This window comes from Solanum pennellii, chromosome 8, assembly GCF_001406875.1.
Source record: "Solanum pennellii chromosome 8, SPENNV200".
NCBI lineage: Eukaryota > Viridiplantae > Streptophyta > Magnoliopsida > Solanales > Solanaceae > Solanum > Solanum pennellii.
This window is the reverse complement of record NC_028644.1, coordinates 61,932,221-61,956,381: the sequence shown is the minus strand read 5'-3', so window position 1 is coordinate 61,956,381 and position 24,161 is coordinate 61,932,221. Positions and strand designations below refer to the sequence as shown.

At 30.2% G+C, this 24,161-nt stretch overlaps 1 protein-coding gene across 3 annotated transcripts; it reads left to right on the top strand.

Annotated features, from left to right (window-relative positions):
• The first annotated feature begins 1,342 nt into the window (after nt 1-1,342).
• Nucleotides 1,343-20,477, top strand: LOC107027073 (histidine decarboxylase-like). 3 transcript variants are annotated; one of them, XM_015228241.2, is made up of 5 exons: nt 1,343-1,449; nt 1,647-2,128; nt 2,220-2,413; nt 2,517-2,653; nt 2,747-3,518. In XM_015228241.2, exons 1-5 carry the CDS (start codon nt 1,426-1,428, stop codon nt 3,323-3,325), a joined length of 1,416 nt encoding a protein of 471 aa, XP_015083727.1. In that variant the 5' UTR covers nt 1,343-1,425; the 3' UTR covers nt 3,326-3,518. The 3 variants fall into 3 exon arrangements, with proteins under 3 accessions (XP_015083727.1, XP_027774954.1, XP_015084017.1); XM_027919153.1 differs by lacking the exon at nt 2,747-3,518 and adding an exon at nt 19,628-20,477 and having other exon boundaries at nt 1,344-1,449; XM_015228531.2 differs by lacking the exons at nt 1,343-1,449; nt 1,647-2,128; nt 2,220-2,413; nt 2,517-2,653; nt 2,747-3,518 and adding exons at nt 18,291-18,424; nt 18,586-19,031; nt 19,104-19,297; nt 19,399-19,535; nt 19,628-20,377.
• Nucleotides 20,478-24,161: the final 3,684 nt, after the last annotated feature.

The following is a 24,161-nucleotide window of genomic DNA, read 5'->3' as shown; positions in this document are numbered from 1 at the left end:
TCTGGGCCTCCTTTTTATTCTATGGCGTGCATATACACAAGTTTTTTTTTTTAAAAAAAAGATAATGAAACATGTAAGTTGATGACGTTGAAATATTTTTCATGATAAAAGATTAGCATAAAAATATTAAACTATGAAATGCATATCAATTTTGGTATAACAAAAAATAATTGGAAAAATTATTGTAGAACAAAAAATGACGTGATTGTGACTAGAGACTTTAGCGGTAATTAATTAATAGTAATAGTATAATTATTGTTAAATATATATTTATAAAGGTAACGAGCATTTTTAAAAAAAAATAAATGTCCCTAAAATCTATAACGACAATGAATCAAATGACAATTAACTGATTATGATAAAACTGTAACTATCTTTGTTAATTTGTATATTTATTGCAGCTAATAAGTTATTTTTGTTATAGTATATATAAATATTTTCATTAATATGATTTTTCTTGAAGTAACTAAAAATAATTTTATGCACAAAATATATCACATTTGTGACACCACAATTGAGTCCATGTACTGTTATAAAAGTCTAAAATCATATCTGTTTCGAAACTTTAATTTCATCAACCTTTCCCCGTAAATATTTTATATGTAAACTTACTCAAATATCATCCAAGAAAAACAAAATAACGATGAAATATCCCTACCACTTCCCTTGATTAATGGAAATATTGACTGTACCTCTCTGTTATATAAATATGGATGAAAGTTGAGAAATAATAAAATTGATTACAGTTAACTCATCTGTTGAACCTTCCTACACCAGGAGCAGAGCCGAGCATCAAGCGATACTCCTTTATTGGAAAATTATATATTATATATAGAGGTTAAATTTTAGTTAATACAAATATTGACACTTCTTGACACAAATGAAAGGTTTAGTATAATAATTAATTCTTCGAGGTCGGGTGTTCTCATTATTTTTTTCTCGGAAGGCAGTTGATACAAAAATGACATTTTATTGATTGTATTTACACAATGGTTCATACCAGAGACGTAACTAATTCTAATTGAGTCAAGAGAATTAATTTTTTTTTACACACTTGAGTTTTGGCACCAATATTAGCATGATTATTTTGATTAGGAATCTAATTAATTAATCTAACCTACCCATTCAAAATAGAAAAAATGTTTGGAACAAAGTTGAGCAGTCACTTTCTAACACGGGGTCAAGACCACATTCATTTTTGCAATATAACTTAATGGTCTTTAGAATAAGGCAAGTGGGATATATTGAAGAAACTAACAGGAAAAAGAGAGGAAAAGGGTGGTTAGTGCACAAACATTTGGTCTTTTATAGAGCTATATATATAAATACTCAAGACATGAACGAAATTCACACAGAAATTGGTTTTCCATTCTAAGCAAAAAAAAAATAAAGAAAAGAAAACTTGTAAATTTTTGCTTTAAGAGAATGGGTAGTCTCTCACTTGAAATGGTATGTACTCTTCATGTTATTTACATGTACAAACAATTGATAGTGCTATTATTTTGAACCAATGTTTTCCAACACCTAAAAGAAATAATGTTTAGATGTGAGAATTAAAGTGGTTGAATTGTGTGACCTCCTCGTTAGATAAAATATGTTTTTATTTACTTTAACTATATCTTAAATTGGATTATGATATTTGACAGGATTTTGAGCCATCACCTATGACACCCAGAAGTTTAGCAGCGATGACACCTAGAAGTTTAGCGCGGCGAAGATTGTTTCCCAATGTGGACAACAAAAAACAAAAGGTGCAACAATCAGGTGCAGGGCCAAGGAAGAACTTACAACTTGAAGTCATGGAACCTGCATTGAACAATGCTGGTCCCTCTTTGGACACTATATTGGTCAATTATTTAGACACACTTACACAACGAGTCAATTATCATTTAGGTTATCCAGTCAACATTTGTTATGATCACTATGCAACTTTAGCACCACTTTTACAGTTTCACCTAAACAATTGTGGTGATCCTTTCCTACAAAACACTGTCGATTTCCATTCTAAAGACTTTGAAGTGGCTGTTTTGAATTGGTTTGCAAAACTATGGGAAATTGAAAAGGATCAATACTGGGGATATGTTACCAATGGTGGCACCGAAGGCAATCTCCATGGTATTTTGTTAGGGTAAGTTCATATATACTTATGACACAAGCATATCATTTAATGAATTTTATTATTTCGGTGCTCTTAAATTTTTGTCATATTATTTTTGCAGGAGAGAGCTACTTCCTGATGGAATATTATATGCGTCAAAAGACTCTCACTATTCGGTCTTCAAAGCTGCAAGAATGTATAGAATGGATTCAGAAACAATCAACACATCAGTAAACGGAGAGATGGATTATTCAGATTTAAGAGCAAAGTTACTTCAAAATAAGGATAAACCAGCTATTATAAATGTCACAATTGGTATATACCTATACTCCAACCTCTTATCATTTTTCATTTTTTCTTTTATGTGATCAAATTAGTCATCTTAAGTCTTTTCCATCGATGGTTCTTTTAATTATAGGAACTACGTTCAAAGGAGCAATCGATGACCTGGATGTTATTCTTGAAACACTCAAAGAATGTGGCTATTCGCAAGATAGGTTTTACATCCACTGTGATGCTGCACTATGTGGTCTTATGACCCCTTTTATAAACAATGTGAGTTTCATTTGCTTCTTACTTCTAATTATATAAATCCTTGAGTACTTCTGAGAGCAACATTCTAATAGTTCTTTGTGCAATTTCAAACAGATGATTAGTTTCAAGAAGCCAATTGGAAGTGTCACAATTTCTGGACACAAGTTTTTGGGATGTCCAATGCCTTGTGGTGTCCAAATTACAAGAAAGAGTTACATCAATAATCTCTCAACAAATGTGGAATACATTGCTTCTGTCGATGCCACTATTTCTGGCAGCCGTAACGGTTTAACTCCAATTTTCTTGTGGTATAGCTTGAGCGCAAAAGGTCAAGTTGGACTTCAAAAGGATGTTAAAAGATGTCTCGACAATGCCAAATATTTGAAAGATCGTCTTCAAAAAGCAGGAATAAGTGTCATGTTAAATGAGCTTAGCATCATAGTTGTACTTGAAAGGCCTCGTGACCATGAATTTGTCCGTCGTTGGCAACTCTCATGCGTCAAGGATATGGCACATGTTATTGTAATGCCAGGCATCACACGAGAAATGCTTGACAATTTCACGAGTGAATTAGTGCAACAAAGAAAAGTATGGTATCAAAATGGACAGACCAATCCTCCTTGTGTTGGAGAGGATATTGGTGCTCAAAATTGTGCATGCTCTTATCATAAGATTGACTACATCTGTCCTTAGAAGACAAACAAGACAAGATCATCTTCCACTTTAAAATTGGAGTTTTTGAGAGCTCTCTAATTTGTTTATATGTCTGCCATAAAGATGATATTTGATTAATTCTTTATGAATTTTGATTTTGATTTCCCACAATGGTACAACCGGACGACATAAATGTAACATTTTCTAATAAAAAAGTTTGAGTACTCTTTCATGTTCTTTGTATAACATTAACTTACTGTTGATTTATAATTGAAACATGCATGCATTGTAGTCATAACCTCTATATTTATTAGCCTCCTAAATCGTATTCAAGTACATTGAAATATATCAAGCTAGATTTGATTTATTTGGTCACAATTCAAGAAAAATATTCAATATCATTGGAGGTTATGAACTTGTTGTGTAACATGCTGACTCCTTAATGGCCTATGGCTATTAGAGACTTTTATTTGGGATCTAGGTCCAATTAGCTATCGTTAAAAGGTCTAGCGATTAGAAATTATGAAAATTATGTCGAAACTTTGGCTTCAGTTACCTCTCATCCCCTTTCTCTGTTTTAGTATCTCATCCTCTTCTTTTTACATTTTTCTATGTTGATCTATCTGTATTTAGTATGTTATTACTTTATTGTGCGTGTTGTTGACATTCAATTTTGACCCTCCCCGATAACAACTAATTGACGAGTTTCTTAATTTCAAACGATTTAAAATAATTAGTTTTTATAATTTTTGCAAGTGGTCTTAAAGTTTTGTCCTTTTTACCAATTTTTATTAATATATAGGTTATGTATACAGTTAATACATTCCACGAATATCCTAAAATCGTATTAAGAATATGTTGTTATTTACTTGATTAGTTGGGTAATTATCTTAGTCAATTAACTATCATATTCTTGATTTATTGGTTTATATTCTAGTCTATTAGTTATTTATTTGGTTAAAATTAAGAAGCTCGTTAATTAGTCGATATTAATTCGCCTTATTTAAATTTGAGTCAAGTATAATTTGATTCGACTATTTCCTTAACATAGCCCATTTTCATTATTTTGTATTAATGCCCAGCAACCTTATTAATACTCATCCCAGCCCAATATCAGCAGCCCACTCCAAATAAACTCGCTTTTTTTTCCTTCGCTTCAACCAAATTTAAGAAAGTTAAATCAATTTTAGCCCAATTTCCTGCAATAATCTCCCGACCTAGCCCACTTCTCCTTTCCTTCCTGAGAAGAAGACAATGGACGCCGTCTTCACAGTCAACTGACGGAACGCGTGAACAACACCAACAACTCCTACGTTTAGATCCCAGTTCTAGGGTCTGATAATATGCGATTCGTTTTTCTTGCTTGTTTGGTTTTGATTGTCGTTATTAGGAGTTGCTTGGGTAATTGGTTTGCAGTTTCCTGTATTCTGTCGTAAGTGTACACTAGTGATCTATCTCAACATAGGCTTAGATTTTTTTTTACTGTATGTCGGAAAGGAATTTCTTAGCTTATCTCATCCTGAGTTATTCTAAATTTGTTTACTTCATTTTGTGTGGGATATAATGTTTCCGTTTCATCTCACCCATTTATTCGTTAATGAATTTTTGTTTTGGAATTGCTTGTTCATTTGTCTATTGTTGGAACTTCTTTTTTGGTTTGAGGTCTCAGCATAGTCAAAATTTCTTAAAATCATTAAGTCCTTTACTTTTTTTACTTCTTTCGAAGTGCTCAAGTAATGATAGTAGTAGTAGTATGATGATGAGTAGCATGCTTTAGTCATATTTGTTACCTGCTATTCATTGTTGGAAAAAAATTGTTTACTCTCTGGTGTTTACATGTGAGGTTGAGTTAGGTTGGTGTTAGTTTAAGATAGAGAGAGATATATGATGATTAGCTCTGATATTCCCCTCCATTTGGGTGTATTTTATAAATATTTTATTGATACGATAGAGGTCTTGTCCAAATCCATATAATCTCTTTAGGTGAAAGCCTAAATAATGATAAATGAACAGATTGATATATAGAGCCTGTTTGGTTCAGCTTAAAAGCTGGTCAAACTGACTTAAAAGCTGGTTTTTGACTTATCTAACTGTTTGGCAATACTCAAAATAACTTATTTTAAGTTAAAAAAAACTTATTTTAAGCCAAAAGTTAAAAGCTGGGGTAGGGGTGCTTTTTCTTTTTTAGCTTATAAGCTGTTTTAAGTTGACCACGTTTTTATCTTTTTGCCCTTAATATTTTTATACAATCTCCAAATTACCCATATAACCCTAACATCTCTTTCATCCATTTCTCCCTTTTCACATTCGGCATAGCAACTTCAGCACTATTATCCAAACGCATAACTGCTTATTTTAAAAATAAGTTTCAGCACTTTCAAAAGTACTTTTTTAAAGCTGCTTTTATTAAGCCCATCCAAACGGGCCCATAATCTTTGAATGAATAATATAAATAGATTTTGGTAAAAAAAAAAAAGTGTAGCTAGTTTAAAACTTGTCATTCCTTGGGGAGTGATTATTTAAAGGAAAAATAACTTAAATACACAACTATAAGTTTTATATTCTCTAATTTTCCCTTCTTTTTTTAAATATTACATAATTCCCTTTTTTTTAATTTTAATGTAAGTTTATAGATACATTACATTCTCTCTCCTATAATACACAATTACCCATTTTAATGCCTATTTTTTCTCCATTAAAACACTCAACCTTTTAAATCAGTTTTTGAATTTTGAATTTTCTCCATTTAAACACTCAACCTTTTAAATCATTTTTTTTGATTTTGAATTATTAATTTTAATTAATTTTAAATAAAAGACCCAATTTTGAAATTTTGTTATTTCAAAATTCAAAAATTTTGAAATTTCAAAAATCAGGACAACTTCTCTTAACTTCTCCCGTTTTGTTCTTACTCCATCAAGTTTCAGTTCTTTTTTTTTCCATAATCATCTTCCTTCTCTTAAAGATTACTTACTCCGCCATTGCAACTTCAACGTAAACCCACATGCTTAACAACTCCCAAAAATAAAAATCCTAAACCCCCAAGTTCAGTTACCGAAGAAACAAATTCCAATCAGAGGAAAGATTAAACGAACAACCAAAAAGCAGATGAATTTGGTAATCTTCTTGTTCTTGGAGGCAAGCAGATGAAAATGAACGGTCACCTTACAAAAGGTTCAAATGATATATATATATATATATATATATATATATATATATACTCACTTTCATAAATCAGTAAGGTATTAGTTGTTTAGTTGATGTACTGATACATGTTTTGAAAATTGTTATAATGTATCATTCACTAAGTTTAATAAATGTGTCATCCACTGTACTTGATGATACATATAGAATCAGTGTGTATATTGTTTAGTCGATGTTTCTGATACATGTATTAGATATGTATCACATGTTATAATGTTTTAGTTAATTCACTGATACATGTAGTAGACATGTATCACATGTTTTTCATGTAGTATGAATTTCTGAAAACTGAAACCATGTATCAGTAAGTTATTAGTTGTTTTATTTAGTATTTATATTTCAATATCGTTATAATTTGCTGTTTTATTTTCAAATTGCAGCCACTGAAGTACAAGATTAAAAAGATACCAACACACCATAAGGTTTGCTGTCAATTTTAACAACAATTTCCTAAAGGACTTTGAAAAATATATAGGGGAGAATGTTATCCAAATGTTTAATGATTTGTTACCTTATACATAGGGGAGAATGTTATCCAATTACGTGCTGATTTTAAATGAAAAATTCACATTGAGTTGAAAAGTATATGAAGTAAGAGCAACCAATAAAGAATATGATGTAATGAATGAGATTGTACGTTTATTTTTTAGAAAAAATTATAAAATATAGCAAATATTATTTTATATTTAATGTATATAGCTATAATTCATTTTTTTAAGCTATATGGATATACTTNAATTTTGTCGGGACAAAATGTAATTATTGAATTACACTATGGGATTCCTTAAATTTTTACTTATTTAAAGGACAAGTATTATAATAGACAACAAACTTGTGAAACGAAATGGTCCAATGGATAGCGATTGACACCTAAAGATGAAAACTTGATCATCGTGTTTTGGTTGCAGTGCTTAAGCCTTACTTGAAAGATGTAATTTCAAACCTTAGTAGAGTAACTATTTACCATGGAAAATGATAAACCTATATCCTCATTATTATTTAATGGATAAAAAATATGGAAAATTATGCAATAAAGCAAAATTATATTATTTAATTACTCATCATAGCTATAGTTTGCTATAATTACCATTCACAACTAACATTATACATTAATTACGTGGGCTGATTCGAGTTTGTATAATTAGTCACGTTTGTATATGTACAATTCGCTAGAATATACAAATACATATATATAATATACAATTATTTAACCTATTACGTATATAATTCACCTCTCTCGCTCACCTCTCTCCTCGCTCTCCCAATCTCGCTCGCCTCTCTCCTCTCTCTCCCAATCTCACTCATCCTATATGTAAATGTATATGTATAATATACAATTATATACATATACAATTCACTTCTCTCCTACTCTCTGCCTTCTCTCGTTCCCCTTTCTCCTCCCTCTCCCAGTATCTCTCGCCTCTATCTTCCCTCTCCCACTCTCGCTTGCCATATATACAAATACATATGTATAATATACAATTATCTAACCGATATACATATAGAATTCACCTTTCTCCCACTCTTTTCCCCTCTCTCTAGCCTCTCTCCTCTCTCTCCAGTCTCGCTCACCTCTCTCCTCCATATAACATCTAGCTATGAATTGTAATCATCAAAGTATAGCTATGGAGAGTAATTAGGCTATTTTTAACTGGCTATATGTGAAAGTTTCCCAAAATACCGTTTTTCAAATAAATAAATATATATTCACTCTTTTTAGATATATTCTTTTCCTAATTAATTTTTATATAATTAGAAATACTTGTACTATTTCAATTTGGGAAAGAGTAAGAAATAAAAATATTTTCTATATATTAGAAATTTTTAATCGATTATCTGTACGAAAATTAATATGTATGACCTATATTATATTATTAGTAGAAATAAAAGTATTTTCTATATAATAGGATTTTTTTATCGTTATCTGTATGAAAATTAATATATATGACCTATATTATTAGTTAAAATGTACACGAAGTTATTAAAATAATATTAAAAAGAAAAGAGATTATTTCCTACTTATTTATTAGTTAATGCAAGTTTAAAAGAAAAGAAACATGGGCAGAAGAACTTACATTGACAGTTTATCATTATTAATGGGAATAGTATTGCAATAGCAGTTTATAGAATGACTTTAATAGGCTACATCTATTATACTATAGATAGTGATATCCGTGCAATGGGCGACGCCTAAACCAACAATTTCATTTGAAATGTGTTCAAATATGCCACATTTATTATTTTAAAAAATAGACCATGTTATAAAATCAAACTATAAGAATATAATCATAAAGAGAAGAAGACAAGAGAAGTAGATAGAAGAAGAGGAATTTTCTTCTTATTCAAGTGTATGTAGTTTCATTTGTATATCATACAATAGTGAATGAACAATCCTATTTATAGAGTGAGAAATCACTCCAAAAGTCACCATATTAAGTATCATAATAAATTGATACATTCTTATCCAAAAAGGTTCATGAACCTAGTGAATATGGATGGTTGTTCATGTACCAACTTTATGGACTATCCACTTAATTCAATGTATTTATAACACTCCCCCTTGGATGTCCATAGATATTGTGCCTCGTTAATACCTTACTAGAAAAAACCCTGTGGGAAAAAAAATCTAGTGAAGAAAAAAGAGTACACATATCTTTTGATACGCATTATTTGTTGCCTCATTAAAAACCTTGTCAGGAAAACCCAGTGGAAAAAAACCTCGGTCAAGGGAAAAAGAGTGCAACGCGTATTATACTCCCCCTGATCAAAACATCACTTAATTTCTTGTGATGATGTCTCCAATCTTCGTACATTGTGGTTGGTATATTCTTTTTCAAAGAAAAACCACACATTTCTTGAATATGGTGTGTCATTTATCTCAACCAGACGCACTTTCGACTTGCTTCATGGAGGACTTTTAATTCTGCATTGCAACATTTGCTTCATTGATCGCCAGGATATTATTGTGCCTTCACATGCAAACACATAGCGTGCTTGAGATAGAGCTGTATGCAGATCAGATAAATATTCTGCATCTGCATAAACAATCAATTTTGTCTTGGATTCCTCGGAATAGAGTAAACCCATAACTATGGCCCTTCGAGGATATTCAATCATGTGCCAACACCATTTCAATATCCTTTTATCGGGGAGAAACTGAATTTTGCCAGTAAATTTACTACAAAACAAATATCTGGTCAAATATTGTTAGTAAGATGCACTAGTGCCCTGATTGCACCAAGATATGGAGTTTCATCACCAAGAAACTCTTCATCCTTCTTTTGAGATCACACTGAATCATTATTTATGTCAAGTGATCTCATAATCATTGGGATACTCGATGAATGTGATTTATCCATATAAAATTGCATCAAAACTTTTCAGTATATGTGCACTGTTAGACAAATATTTCATTTGTCAAATTATCAATCTGTAGGTCAAGACAAAATTTTGTCTTACCAAGACCTTTTCATAAAAATACAAAGACAATTAGGGTCATTCTTTGTACCCTTTTTCTTCCTTGACTATTTCATTCCATATAAGGATTCTTGAAGCTTTATTGGAAAAGTTTCTTTCAAACTCTTATATACTTCAGACACCTCGATTATTTCAAGGATTTTCATATAACCTTCATTTTCTAGGTAGACATTACAATTATTCATTACATGCATTCAAGTTTTCATATGTTGCCAGATCAAAACAAACCTCATTGCATCCACCAAAGGAGAAAACATCTCCAATAATGTCAGGATTTTTGCGATAAACCTTTATGCCCTAAGGCACAAACCGTATTTGATATCTTACAGTTATACTATCGCATAATAATTTATTTGTACCCCATTGACATTATACCTTGATTTATACCAGTCGAAAATGTCACTTTTCTAAGTGAAACAAAATATACTTGAATTGTGCATTTTACTTGGCCAACCATTTATCTGTCCACACTATATGACAGATTTGAATTCAAGATCCTCGTCACAATTTATATCATTGAGCGCTACCTCATATCAAAGATACCGTCGACGGTTATTTGATATCGATTCCAACAAGACATAACTTATCGAGATCTCTTCATTTTTCATTATTTCAGGTACCTGAACCTTTTTCAAGATTTTATGAAGTGTTATGTCAATGTGCTCTTTTATAGCACTTGCCTCATTATCATGACCATATTGATCATTTGCTCCTTCCTTCTTCAAGGAATTTTATATTTGGAATCGATTGGTCTATTACGCTTCCGGCGTATCATAGACTCTGTCCTTCAAGGACTTCACATTGGAGCATTTGCAGCTGAATTATATCATAGGGTCAGTGCATTCATCTGGCAACTGATTTGCAACATTATGCAACTGAATTATCCCTTGAACTTTAAGTTCACATATTTATTTAACAAGGATCTAGATAATTCATAACTAACCTCACACATAATTTTCAGCTCTCAATCATCTCTCTCCCTAATGTTAGAAAATCTAACATTCATTCCAACCTTATTTGGAAGTTCATCTTTGTGCTTGGTGGAGCAATTAAAATCATAACTGCACATTCAATATTTTAGATGAAAATTATATGGTTCCTGACCCTGAACCAATTTTAATGGGGAAACCTTATTGGTTTGATGCATACATGTGTTGCTACATGTTAAATAAAATTATCTCATACCAAATCTTATTTGGGAGTTTTGTTCTCATAACCATGATTTAGCTATAATTGGAGGCATACAATTTCTGCTAAATCAACCAGCATTATTAATATAATTTCATAGTTTGGAACTGTGCTCTCAATTTTAACAATTCGAGCAAACAACCTTACAAAACCAATTGTAAGTTGACAACAAAAAATATGTAACCATCGCATAGATGCATCGATCATATAGTTGCAAATGATCCACATGGCAGGTGAACGGGCCCATATTCACCCTTTTATATGTTCCAAAAATTTTAGGGGATTACAATCCCAACTTCAGCTGGTACAATGATCATTTTATCAAGAGAACAAGCAACACAAGAGAATTCTTGAAGAATCTTTATTTCTTCATCATATAAATCACCTGAATTCTCAATTACGTTTGCATCACATTTAATAGGAATGGTCAACCAGTCATGCCAACTGATCTTTATTTTAGTACACTTATAATTTACTTTTACATGTGATTTCATCAGCATGTACATGTTTGTATGGAACAAACAAGAGGAAAAGTGGGGTAATCTTTTACATAAACATTTATAACCCTCTTCGGTTGTAGTGATTTATAGTCTCAATATTTATTTTCAATTCATCCGAAACTTAAAAAGTTTCTTTTGAGACTTACTACAACCCCAATATTATTCCTCTGATAATAGCACAACTCGTTAGAGCTTGCAATTAGTTTTGTGTACTATCACATATTGCATGACGCCATCCCTATGGTGAGCATCTCCTTCAAGGAGGAAATTATATTATTATTGTGATGGTCAAAATCATTACGAGCAAGACGTCTTTCTTGCTTTACTTTTGTTGTACCATAGGTACACAACCAATGGCAAATTTGTATTGCCACACAATAATGACCACAACGCTTATAGGGAAGAACTATTTCTTTCTTTTTCCCTTTCGGTAGTTCACAATAAACATACCATAGTGACGTATAAAACGTACAATACAATTAGTCATTTCTGCCAAATAAAATTATTTCCTCTCAAATCTCTCGTAGAGATGAGAAGTGACATATATCATTTTTTCTCAAACCTTCCATAGAGGTGAGTTGTGGCATATATCCAACCCATAATGATTTTATCACATCTGGACCCATTCTCTTATAGATTGGTCGAGTATGCACAATACTCATCACAAGTCACATTCTCTTCAAGGAATGGACTAATCATTTATATGTACTTCATAAATTTGCATTATAAGTACATTGTCATGTTTTAAAATTCATCATATTTCCATGACACACCTCAACATCACTTTGAAAGATCAAGTGTACCATCACTTTATCTTCTTGTATCATGATAGAGGATTTATAAACTTGTCAAATTATTGGGTTGACAACATTCATAAGTCTAATGACCTTTCATACCATTTTGATGATAAAAAATGCCTTCACATTTTGAAGGACTATTTGAAGAACTCATAGTGTTCTTCCTTTTATCATTACCATAATGATGACTATTATAATTCTGTCCCTCCACGCCCTTATTCATATCATTAATTATTTGTCATCTTTCAGACTAATCATTCACTGCTACCACATTCATATGATTGAATGGAGCAAGTCAACAGGCGGATTTCAGAGTTATCACATGTTGCTATCACATTCTTTTCAAGGAATCAAGCAAATTCAATATGATGAATTTCAAGACATTTCAACAAAAATATATTATTTTTCTTAGTCATCATTTTATCATCGCTATGGTGCATTGGCTCAAACTCAATGTCTTACCTATATAAGGTGTGTTACGCCATAATTATATGGACCGTGAACCCAACACGGTGCATCAAAACTCTAATTGATGTCTTACCCTTTTGGTGCGATAGAACTTGAATCTATCGTCTTATCCTCAAATATTTTTCATTATGGTGCATCCGGACTTTAACCTGATGTCTTACCCTTTTGGTGCGATGAAACTTGAATCCATCGTCTTACCCTTAACCAACGGTATAATAAACCGAAGTACAACATGATTTATTCTTTGAGTCTTTCAAAACAATCAAAATAATATTCAAACTCATGCTATTAAAATTTTATACCTTCTTCCATTTAAGAAGTTTTGTATAGCATGTCATATTCAACCAATAGTAGTATATGTCTTCGGTTCCTGATAATTGTTAGTGACTGAATACTATTTTATTCTAAATCATAAAATATTTTAGAAAATACATACCTGATTTTATGCATATAATACTTTGATCTCCATAACAAGATCAACCAAAATATGAGCTAAAGAAAAACAAGAACTCACTTACAATTGGATAGAGTCTCGTACTGATAACGTGTTATAAAATCAAACTATAAGAATATAATCATAAAGAGAAAAAGACAAGAGAAGTAGATAGAAGAAGAGGAATTTTCTTCTTATTCAAGTGTATGTAGTTTCATTTGTATATCATACAATAGTGAATGAACAATCCTATTTATAGAGTGAGAAATCACTCCAAAAGTCACCATATTAAGTATCATAATAAATAGATACATTCTTATCCTAAAAGGTTCATGAACCTAGTGAATATGGATGGTTGTTCATGTACCAACTTTATGGACTATCCACTTAATTCAATGTATTTATAACAGACCAAAAGATATATTTTGACTTAAATTTTTTGTCATTACAGATTGTATTAGCATTAAGTTAATAATGTATAGCATAAAAAAGATATAATAGGTGCATAGTTAGATTCGTTCGTCAATCAAAATTACTACACCTAAATATTTTAACAATTGATATAACACATTGATTTCATAAAAAATCACTACATGAGAAAGAATCATCAACAATTGTAATTTTGAGAATTAACCAAAAACAAAAAAATTTCTGTGTCATTAGACGAAGATTGTAATTTTACACAATTTTTAGTTGAGAATTACACTACTAACAATAATAATAATATTAATGATGATACTAAAAAGTTTCTCTTGATCTTGCAATTGTTGACAGTAATGTAGCTTCCATTTTTTCAAGAAGAATTTTTTTCACATGAATGTTGGTGCTTCTTCAGCGATATATTTATTAAAAAATTAAAATTAAATAGAATTCACGAAGAAATTTTTCGTCTAAATCCATAAAAAGGAAGTGATCACTCTGGTGGAACAATTATTTACCACTTTAGCCTTTTCAATTTGCTTTCTCCTTTCATATTTCAAATTGCTTTCTCCCATTGTATTTGGTCTCTGGCATAAGCGTTGTGTTATTATTAGAAAGTAATCCACCAGGAGAGGAAGGCACAACAAAAATCAGGGATCATGACAAATTTCAACTGATACAAATTAACACATTTTCAGATGGCATAATACATATACATGACCCTTAAGTTGGTGTCAGTTGGCAACTATGATCCTTAACTTTAGATTTGCACAAGTAGACATTTAAACTTGTACAAAATTGAATAAATTGACATTCGTCCTACATAACACCCTACATGAAAATTTTGTTTCCTACGTGTATCATGTCATGTAGGACATGTATGACTACTTGTTCAATTTTATACAAGTTTAAGTGTCTACTTATGCACATCCAAAGTTAAGGGTCATAGTTGCCAATTGACGTCAAATTAAGGTATTTACGTATGCATTATGCATTTTCAAATTACTTGTCATATAAGCGCATATATATATAGATATATATATATGTATATATATATATATATATATGTATATATATATATGTATGTATGTATATATATATATGTATGTATGTATATATATATATGTATGTATGTATATATATATACACAACATTAGGACGAACAATGCAGTAAATAGTTGTACTATAAGTAATGCAAATTATACTGTATTTGGACCCACTTCATTATATATTCATAACATGTGTTTCTCTTTTATAGATAACACATGTTTCATTTGCTATTTTCTGGAGATACACATATGGCCACCTCATCATCATCTCTTTCACTTTTTCTTAGATGAAGTAGAAGTAGCTTCTAGAAGATCTTCTGCTATGATAATATATAGCTTAGATACATTAAAAATTGTCTCAAATATATTAATATGTAACTTGGTTATATTAAAATTAGCTCGGATACATTAATATGCATGTAGTTCAGATACATTAAAAACTAACTCGGATACATAATATGTAGCTCAGATACTTAAATACTTGATCAGATACATTAATATGCAGCTCGAATACATTAAAGAAATAAGAGATTTTGGAGATTTTAAAAAGTAATAGAGGATTATGAAAATAAGTAAAATAAAAGGTGTATATTTTCGTAATTTGTCTAAAAAATAATGAAAAAGAGAAGATGATCCAAACTCAAAAGTTGAGCTCAATTCCATACATTAAAAAGGGTAAAAACTAAAAGAAGTGGAATTGCTAGACATGGAATTCGACCTCACTGTACAAGTCACTGTTGAACCCTTATCCGTTGAACTAAAGCTTCTCACTTAGCTTTAGGGGGTTCATTTTAATATATGTACACATAAAATCAGTTATTGCATGTGTAGTACACATAGATTAACTGATTTTTGGAGACTTGAATTGTTAATTTTTTTTTCGTTTCTTTTTTGGCCTAATTTTGAATTGCAATTACAATCAATTTCTTTGAAAAATAGTTACTATTGATTATTGTTATAGCCCTCAGTTAATTGTCTATTTTCTCACTCTACATAATTAGTGTCATAGCCCACAATTCATTAAACCTAAGGCTTCCATATCAATATTAGACATATGACATTTTACACTCATTCAAGAAATAATTTGAGGAAATAAAGATGATAGTTAAATCTCTTTCATATCAATGTGGTTATCCTAACACTATAATTAAATACTCTAATGTTAGTCCTTTTTGTTGTTGGCTTATATATAGCCTAATTTTAAATTGTAATTGTAACCAATTTCTTTAGAAGATAGTCACCATGAACTATTGTTATAGACCTCAACTAATTGCCTATTTTCCCACTCTACATAAGTTATTGTTATAGCCCTCAATTAATTAAATCTAAGTCATTAATACATTGATATCAATATTAGACATGTGCAATTGACATTATTCCAAAAATAATTTGAGAAAAAACAGATGATAGTTAAATGTCTTTGCTATAAATATGGTTCTCCTAACACTGTTAGAATTTCTTAAATACTGATAAGATAAAATAAAGCTAAATGTGAATAAAATATAAATAGTGTAACTCACATAACATATTGTACAATTAAATACTGCAGTGTTAGTCCTTTTCGTTGTTGACTTATATTTAAGGTAATGTGGCAAGAGAGGAACCAAATTGTTTTTCAAGGCAAAAGAAGAGAAATTCGATCCTTTTGAAGAGAATAATTCAAGATGTATAGTTCAGAGACTATCTCAAAGTGAAATTAGCCATGTACTTGACGATGTTGAACTACTATCCAAGCTAAAGTAGCGGATAGATGGTTAGGAGATATTATCAGTTGTGTTCGATTTAGTCAAAGTAGTTTCTTTTTTTTTTTGAGTGGTAAACTTCTCTTTGGTAATAAAATTCTTACTTACCTAAAAATAGAGTAATATTTTAATTAGGAATATAATTTAATTAAAAAGAAAAATAATAATGAAATATTCATTAGACAAAATAAACTTTTGACCCATTAAAAGATAATAAAGATATTTTTGAACCAAACTATTAACGGCTATCACATTTTGTAACTAAACTATTTTAAAAAGACATTTTATTTCAGTTTCATTTAGTTTTAAAGCATTTTTTAAAACCTTTATCCATTTATTTTATTAACCTTCCCTATATTTTTCACTTTTGGATCTCATATTAATTTTGTTGAGAGTACGTAGCACCTCCTTAATTAGCTGATTTTCAACATTAGAGGTGGGCGTCCACGTAAGAAATGGGTCGAGGTCACGGACGAAACCAAAATTTTAATTTTTAAGGATTCTCAATTTTGTAAAGACGATTTTAAGGATTAATAATTGAGATTTAAATTTAATATTTAGACATATTTAATAACTTCTTAATATAATACATTATTTGATTAAAGTCTAATGAATTTAATAGAATAAATACTCGGCTTCTAGATAGATTCCACTTACTAACATGGGTTGTAGTGTAGTGATGGAACGACTCCACCCTTAATCATGAATTTTGGATTTGAGTTCTCGATATGGAAAAAATCATGTCGAAAGCTCTACCCTCAAATAGATCTAGCTGTGTACGATCCAAATTTAATCAGGACTTCAATGCGGAGTTACAAACTACAGATACCGAGTAAAAAAATGGAAGAAGATAGATTCCACTTGTTTGGTTTCGAGAAATAATTAATTTGTTCTATTTTTACCTTTTTTCTACTGGTTACAATTAATATCGTTATTTAACTTTATTTTTTCGTATCATATTAATTTTTCCCTGTATGCGTATTACATGTTGTGGTACGTATAGAGCAAATAAATCATTTTTCTGAAGTAAAGTAATTGTGCAAAGATTTATGACGTTGAATAATGAAGGAGCGAAATAGAGCAAAAATAATTGAATTGTCTCGTTAGATAACTCAATTTGTATTTTAGGGCGGTAACATAAATGTTACATATATAGATAAAAAGCTAGAAATTACCAAACAATCATTGTTATAACCTCTTTTATCGAGTTATTATTTTTTATGGTCACTCACTAGTCAATTATAATTTTTTCATAGAAAGTTATTTAATTATTTTTTTCATTAATTTTTTTTATTTCTAATCAAAATTTAAAGGATTAAATATATACATATATATATATATGTATATATGTTAAATTTTTTTGACAGAAATAGATTTCATGTCTGTAAATTTTAATTAAAAATCGATTAAGTAAATTGAGTAACTTTCTTATGAAAAAAGTTAAGTGGTTGTAGTTAGATATTTGGCTTCTACTAAAAGCGGTATAATTTTCTTCTTCTATTAATATAAATCAATAAATTGTTTGAACACTCGTATTGTGGCACTGGCTAGTCTTTGCATGTTTATTTCATTATTTGGATTTGACTTTATATTTCTCATAATTAATTAATCTTACCTACCCATCGGGTTTTAAAGTTTTGTAAAAAATAAAAAAATGACCTACCCATTTTTTACAATAGAAAAATTGAGTGCGCACAAAACCTTCAATCTCTTAGATATATCTATCTATATATATATAAAAGTAGCTCAGACATATGAACACATAATTCAGTTAGCAATTGCTTCTCTATTCTAAAAATTAGCAATAACTAAAAAGTTGATTTCTGCTTCACAAGAATGGGTAGCCTCTCACTTAAAATGGTACATACTATTCATATGTTATGTTACATGCACAAATAGTTCAATTATGTTCTTCTTTTACTTTTACAAATGAAACTCACAAGAATGGGTAGCCTCTCACTTAAAAATGTGTTTTTATTTTTACTTGATTATATCTTAAATTGAATTGTGATTCTTGACAGGATTTTGAGCCTTCACCGATGACACCGAGAAGTTTAGCACGGAGATGTTTGCTTCCAAATGCGGACAGCAAGAAACAATCAGGGGCAGGGCCAAGGAAGAACTTGGAACTTGAGGTGATGGAGGCCGGATTGAAGAATGATGGTCCTTCTTTGGACACTATATTGGTCAATTATTTGGATACACTTACACAACGAGTCAATTTTCATTTAGGTTATCCAGTCAACATATGTTATGATCACTATGCAATTTTAGCACCACTTTTACAGTTTCACCTAAACAATTGTGGTGATCCTTTCCTACAAAACACTGTCGATTTCCATTCTAAAGACTTTGAAGTGGCTGTTTTGAATTGGTTTGCACAACTTTGGAAAATTGAAAACGATCAATATTGGGGCTATGTTACCAATGGTGGCACTGAAGGCAATCTCCATGGTATTTTGTTAGGGTAAGTTCATATAATATAATAACATCTATTTATGTTTTTGGTGTTATTAAATTTTTTGATATAATTTTGCAGGAGAGAGTTACTTCCTCAAGGAATATTATATGCATCAAAAGACTCTCACTACTCAGTCTTCAAAGCTGCAAGAATGTATAGAATGGATTCAGAAACAATCAACACATCACTAAATGGAGAGATGGATTACTCAGATTTAAGAGCAAAGTTACTTCAAAATAAGGACAAACCAGCTATTATAAATGTCACAATTGGTATATACCTATACTCCAATCTCGTATCATTTTTCTTTATTTCTTTTATCAAGTAATTAGTCCTCTTACTACATTTCCATTGATGGTTATTTTAATTATAGGAACTACTTTCAAAGGAGCTATTGATGATGTTGATATTATTCTTGAAACACTCAAAGAATGTGGCTATTCACAAGATAGGTTTTACATCCACTGTGATGCTGCACTATGTGGTCTTATGACCCCTTTTATAAACAATGTGAGTTTCAATTGTTTCTTACTTCTAATTATACAATTTCTTGAGTAATTTTGAGAGCAACATTCTAATAATTCTTTGAGCAATTTGAACAGATGATTAGTTTCAAGAAGCCAATTGGAAGTGTCACAATTTCTGGTCATAAGTTTTTGGGATGTCCAATGCCTTGTGGTATCCAAATAACAAGAAAAAGCTACATCAATAATCTCTCAACAAATGTGGAATACATTGCTTCTGTCGATGCCACTATTTCTGGTAGTCGTAACGGCTTAACTCCAATTTTCTTGTGGTATAGCTTGAGCACAAAAGGTCAAATTGGCCTTCAAAAGGATGTTAAAAGATGTCTCGACAATGCCAAATATTTGAAAGATCGTCTTCAACAAGCAGGAATTAGTGTTATGCTGAATGAGCTTAGTATCATAGTTGTACTTGAAAGGCCTCTTGATCATGAATTTGTGCGTCGATGGCAACTTTCATGCGTCAAAGACATGGCCCATGTTATCGTTATGCCAGGCATCACACGAGAAATGCTTGACAATTTCATCAGTGAACTAGTCCAACAACGAAAACATTGGTACCAAGGCGGAGAGGCAGAGGCTCCTTGTGTTGCAGATGATATTGGTACTCAAAATTGTGCATGCTCCTATCATAAGATTGACTAAATTAGTCATTAGAAGACATATAAGAGAAGATCAGCTGCCACTTTCAAAATTGGTAATTTTGACAAGGATGACATCTTTTTAATTTGTTAAGAATTTGTAGACAATAAAATTCGCAATGAGAAAATAATAATCAACAACGGAATAGTATCACAACAATCATATTGATTGATTTCAAAGGCCGAATGTTACAATCTCTATAATAGATTCTAACTAAAATTGCATTTTATTACTCACTACATGTTTGAAGGATATATTAGTAATTAAAATTGCATTTTATTACTCACTAAATTTTAAATCAATTTTGCTTGATTATTTCTAAGGAAAAATTACCCGGATCATAAGCTATCATATACTCAGAGACGGATCTAGGATTTGAAAGTTGGAGGTATCACACCGTTCAAGTAAGATAAAAGGACCGGTTACTTTAATTTTGGGTTACAATTCAGGTTATTAATTTTTTTTATTTTTATAAACAAATCGATCGAATGTGCATATAGTAATATCTTCTTTTAGATATTATGTGATCCGGATTTAGTCGGAGCTCCAATGTGGGCTCCGGACACCGGGTGGGAACCAAAAAAAAAAAAGATGTCTTATTCGCTGAAACTTTGAGAAAAAAATTCACATTAAAAATTTGAGCTTGTATAAACCATATAATAATATTAACATAATTTATTCATCTTCCATTGACTTTATGTGCTGTTGGAGATATATAGTTGGGAAAGAATAACAAAATTGTAGTTTCAGCCTATTCATCTTACTTAGCAAAAACGTCGTGGAGATCGAAAGAACCTTTAAATTAAATCATTTTTTTGATACTTATGTTTTTCTAAAATCTACTATTTAAATATATTCTTAATAATATTTATTTGACGCTCATAATTCAGTACTCACTAATTGATAGAAAAAAATTAATATGTTACACTCATATCAATAAATTAATAATTAGTGCAAGAGAAAGTAAAAAAAATAAAAATTAATTATGATAATGAGTCAATTTGAATTAGTAAAGAATAGTAAATAAATAAGAATAAATGAAGAAAAAGAAAAAAAGGAGCAAGCAAAAAAATAGATGTTGATGCTGAGGTTCGAACCTGCATTGCTTGGATGGTTGTCCCTCTCCTTTGCCAATTTGGCTATTTCGTAATATAATCAATGTTTGGCAAAAGTTATATATATTTAATTATTATACATATATATACAACGATTTTTTCGAGATCACTGGGTGCCGTGGCATCCCCACCCGTCCACGTAAATCCGCCCCTGCATATACTAGTTAATTAGCTAACATAGCTATAATTGAATTAATTACGACTCGCAGCTTACTTTAAGCTGGAATTACGTCGCCTCTCTTTTCTTAATATATCACACAATTAGTCTCTCTGCCTTGTATTGCTCGCTCTCTCCTCCCTCCCCCAATATTTCTCTCTCTTTCCTCCATCTAACAATATCACTTGCCTCTCTCCATCTCCCTCTCCCAATTATCTGACAAATGTACATAAGTTCGCCTTTCTCCACTATTTGCCCTCTCTCGCTTGCCTCTCGCCTCCCTCTTCCAATCTTGCTCGCCCATATACAAATAAATATTTATACCAGTTACATAGACACAATTATTTGACAGATATACATATACAATTCGCATCTCTCCGCCCTCTCTTGATTGCCTCTCATGATCTCACTTGCCTCTCTACTCTCTCTTACATGTAGTTATGAATCGTAATTAACAACTATAGTTATGAAGCATAATTAAATTATTTTGAGTGGCTATATGCAAAAATTTCTCTTTTTAAATTATATTTAAATCATCATATTAATATTATATCAATATTTAATTTGTTTTATTCATCTATTTGTAATAAATATTGAAAATGTTGGTAAGAGGTCCTATTAAATGCTAAAATATATACATTTTTTGACAATTTTTCCTCTCCTAATACTTTTGGCTAGCTATATCATATAGATAGTATATACCTTCTATGACTTTTGAGTATTTTTCTAATGTAAATAAAACATGACTAAATTTATAATAAACTAATTACTTTATTGTATATATTTGACATTATCCCCCCCCCCCCCCCAAAAAAAAAAGAAAAAATCCAACCAGTGAAAGCAAAATGCCGCATACTTCTGTCAGTTTGCAATTTTTTGGTCAAATGCTTTTTTTTTAATTTGGTATTTATGTTGAAGTACAATTAATTTAGATAATGTTGCACAGGACTTATACAAGATAATCAATTTCAATCAAATAAGGATTTTTCCATATTTAGGATTAGTAACTAACACCTTTAATTAAGGAAAAAAATAATTATAGCTATATACACATATATAGTAAATTTCAAATACAAATATCTAAAAGAAAAATAAATTGTATTTGAAAGGTGTTCATCAATTATATATGATCATAACTTCACGAGCAAGAGCTAGTGATGTTTATTTTATATCTTTTTTTCAAGCTAATATTCATGTTGAAGCACAATTAATTTAGATAATGTTGCATATGGCTTATTCAATATAATTATTTCTATCAATAAGGATTTTTTCATATACAGGACTAGTAACTAACACCTTTAGTTAAAGGAAAAAATAATTATACCTATATGCACATATATAGTAAATTTCAAATACAAATATCTAAAAGAAAATTTGTATTTGAAAGTGTTCATCAATTATAAATGATCATAACTTCACGACCATGAGCTAGTGATGTTTATTTTGTATTTTCTTTTAAAGCTGATAGTCATGTTGAAGCACAACTAATTTAGATAATATTGCATATGGATTTTTCAAGATAATTGATTTCTATTAATAAGGATTTTTCCATATTCAGGACTAGTAACTAACACCTTTAATTAAAGAAAAAAATAATTATAGCTATATACACATATATAGTAATTTTCAAATACAAATATCTAAAAGAAAAATAGATTGTATTTGAAAGTGTTCATCAATTATATATGATCATAACTTCACGACCAAGAGCAAGTGATGTTTATTTTGTATTTTCTTTTCAAGCTGATATTCATGTTGAAGCACATTTAATTTATATAATGTTGCATATGGCTTATTCAAGATAATTGATTTTTATCAATAAGGATTTTTACATATTCTGGACTAGTAACTAATACCTTTAATTAAGAAAAAAAATAACTATAGTTATATACACATATATAGTAAATCTCAAATACAAATATCTAAAAGAAAAATAGATTGTATTTGAAAGGTGTTCATCAATTATATGATCATAACTTTACGAGCAAGAGCTAGTATTGTTTGTTTTGTATCTTTTTTTCAAGCTAATATTCATGTTGAAGCACAATTAATTTAGATAATGTTAAGATAATTGATTTCTATCAATAAGGATTTTTCCATATTCAGGACTAGTAACTAACACCTTTAATTAAAGAAAAAAATAATTATAGTTATATACACGTATATAGTAAATTTCAAATACAAATATCTAAAAAAATTGTATTTGAAAGTATTCATCAATTATGTATGATCATAACTTCACGACCAAGAGCTAGTGATGTTTATTTTGTATTTCATTTTCAACCTGATATTCATGTTGAAGCACAATTAATTTAGATAATGTTGCATATGGCTTATTCAAGATAATTGATTTTTATCAACAAGGATTTTTCCATATTCTGGATTAGTAACTAACACCTTTAATTAAGGAAAAATTAACTATAGTTATATACACATATATAGTAAATTTCAAATACAAATATCTAAAAGAAAAATAGATTGTATTTGAAAGGTGTTCATCAATTATATATGATTGTAACTTCACGATCAAGAACTAGTGATGTTTATTTTGTATCTTTTTTTCAAGCTAATATTCATGTTGAAGCACAATTAATTTAGATAATGTTGCGTATGGCTTATTCAAGATAATTGATTTCTATCAATAAGGATTTTTCCATATTCAGGACTAGTAACTAACACCTTTAATTAAAGAAAAAAA

Coding starts and splice junctions, on each gene's coding strand:
- LOC107027073 (XM_015228241.2), top strand. CDS start 1,426: ATGGGTAGTCTCTCACTTGAAATG. Junction 2,129..2,219: donor CTCCATGGTATTTTGTTAGG/GTAAGTTCATAT, acceptor TTATTTTTGCAG/GAGAGAGCTACTTCCTGATG. Junction 2,654..2,746: donor TGACCCCTTTTATAAACAAT/GTGAGTTTCATT, acceptor AATTTCAAACAG/ATGATTAGTTTCAAGAAGCC.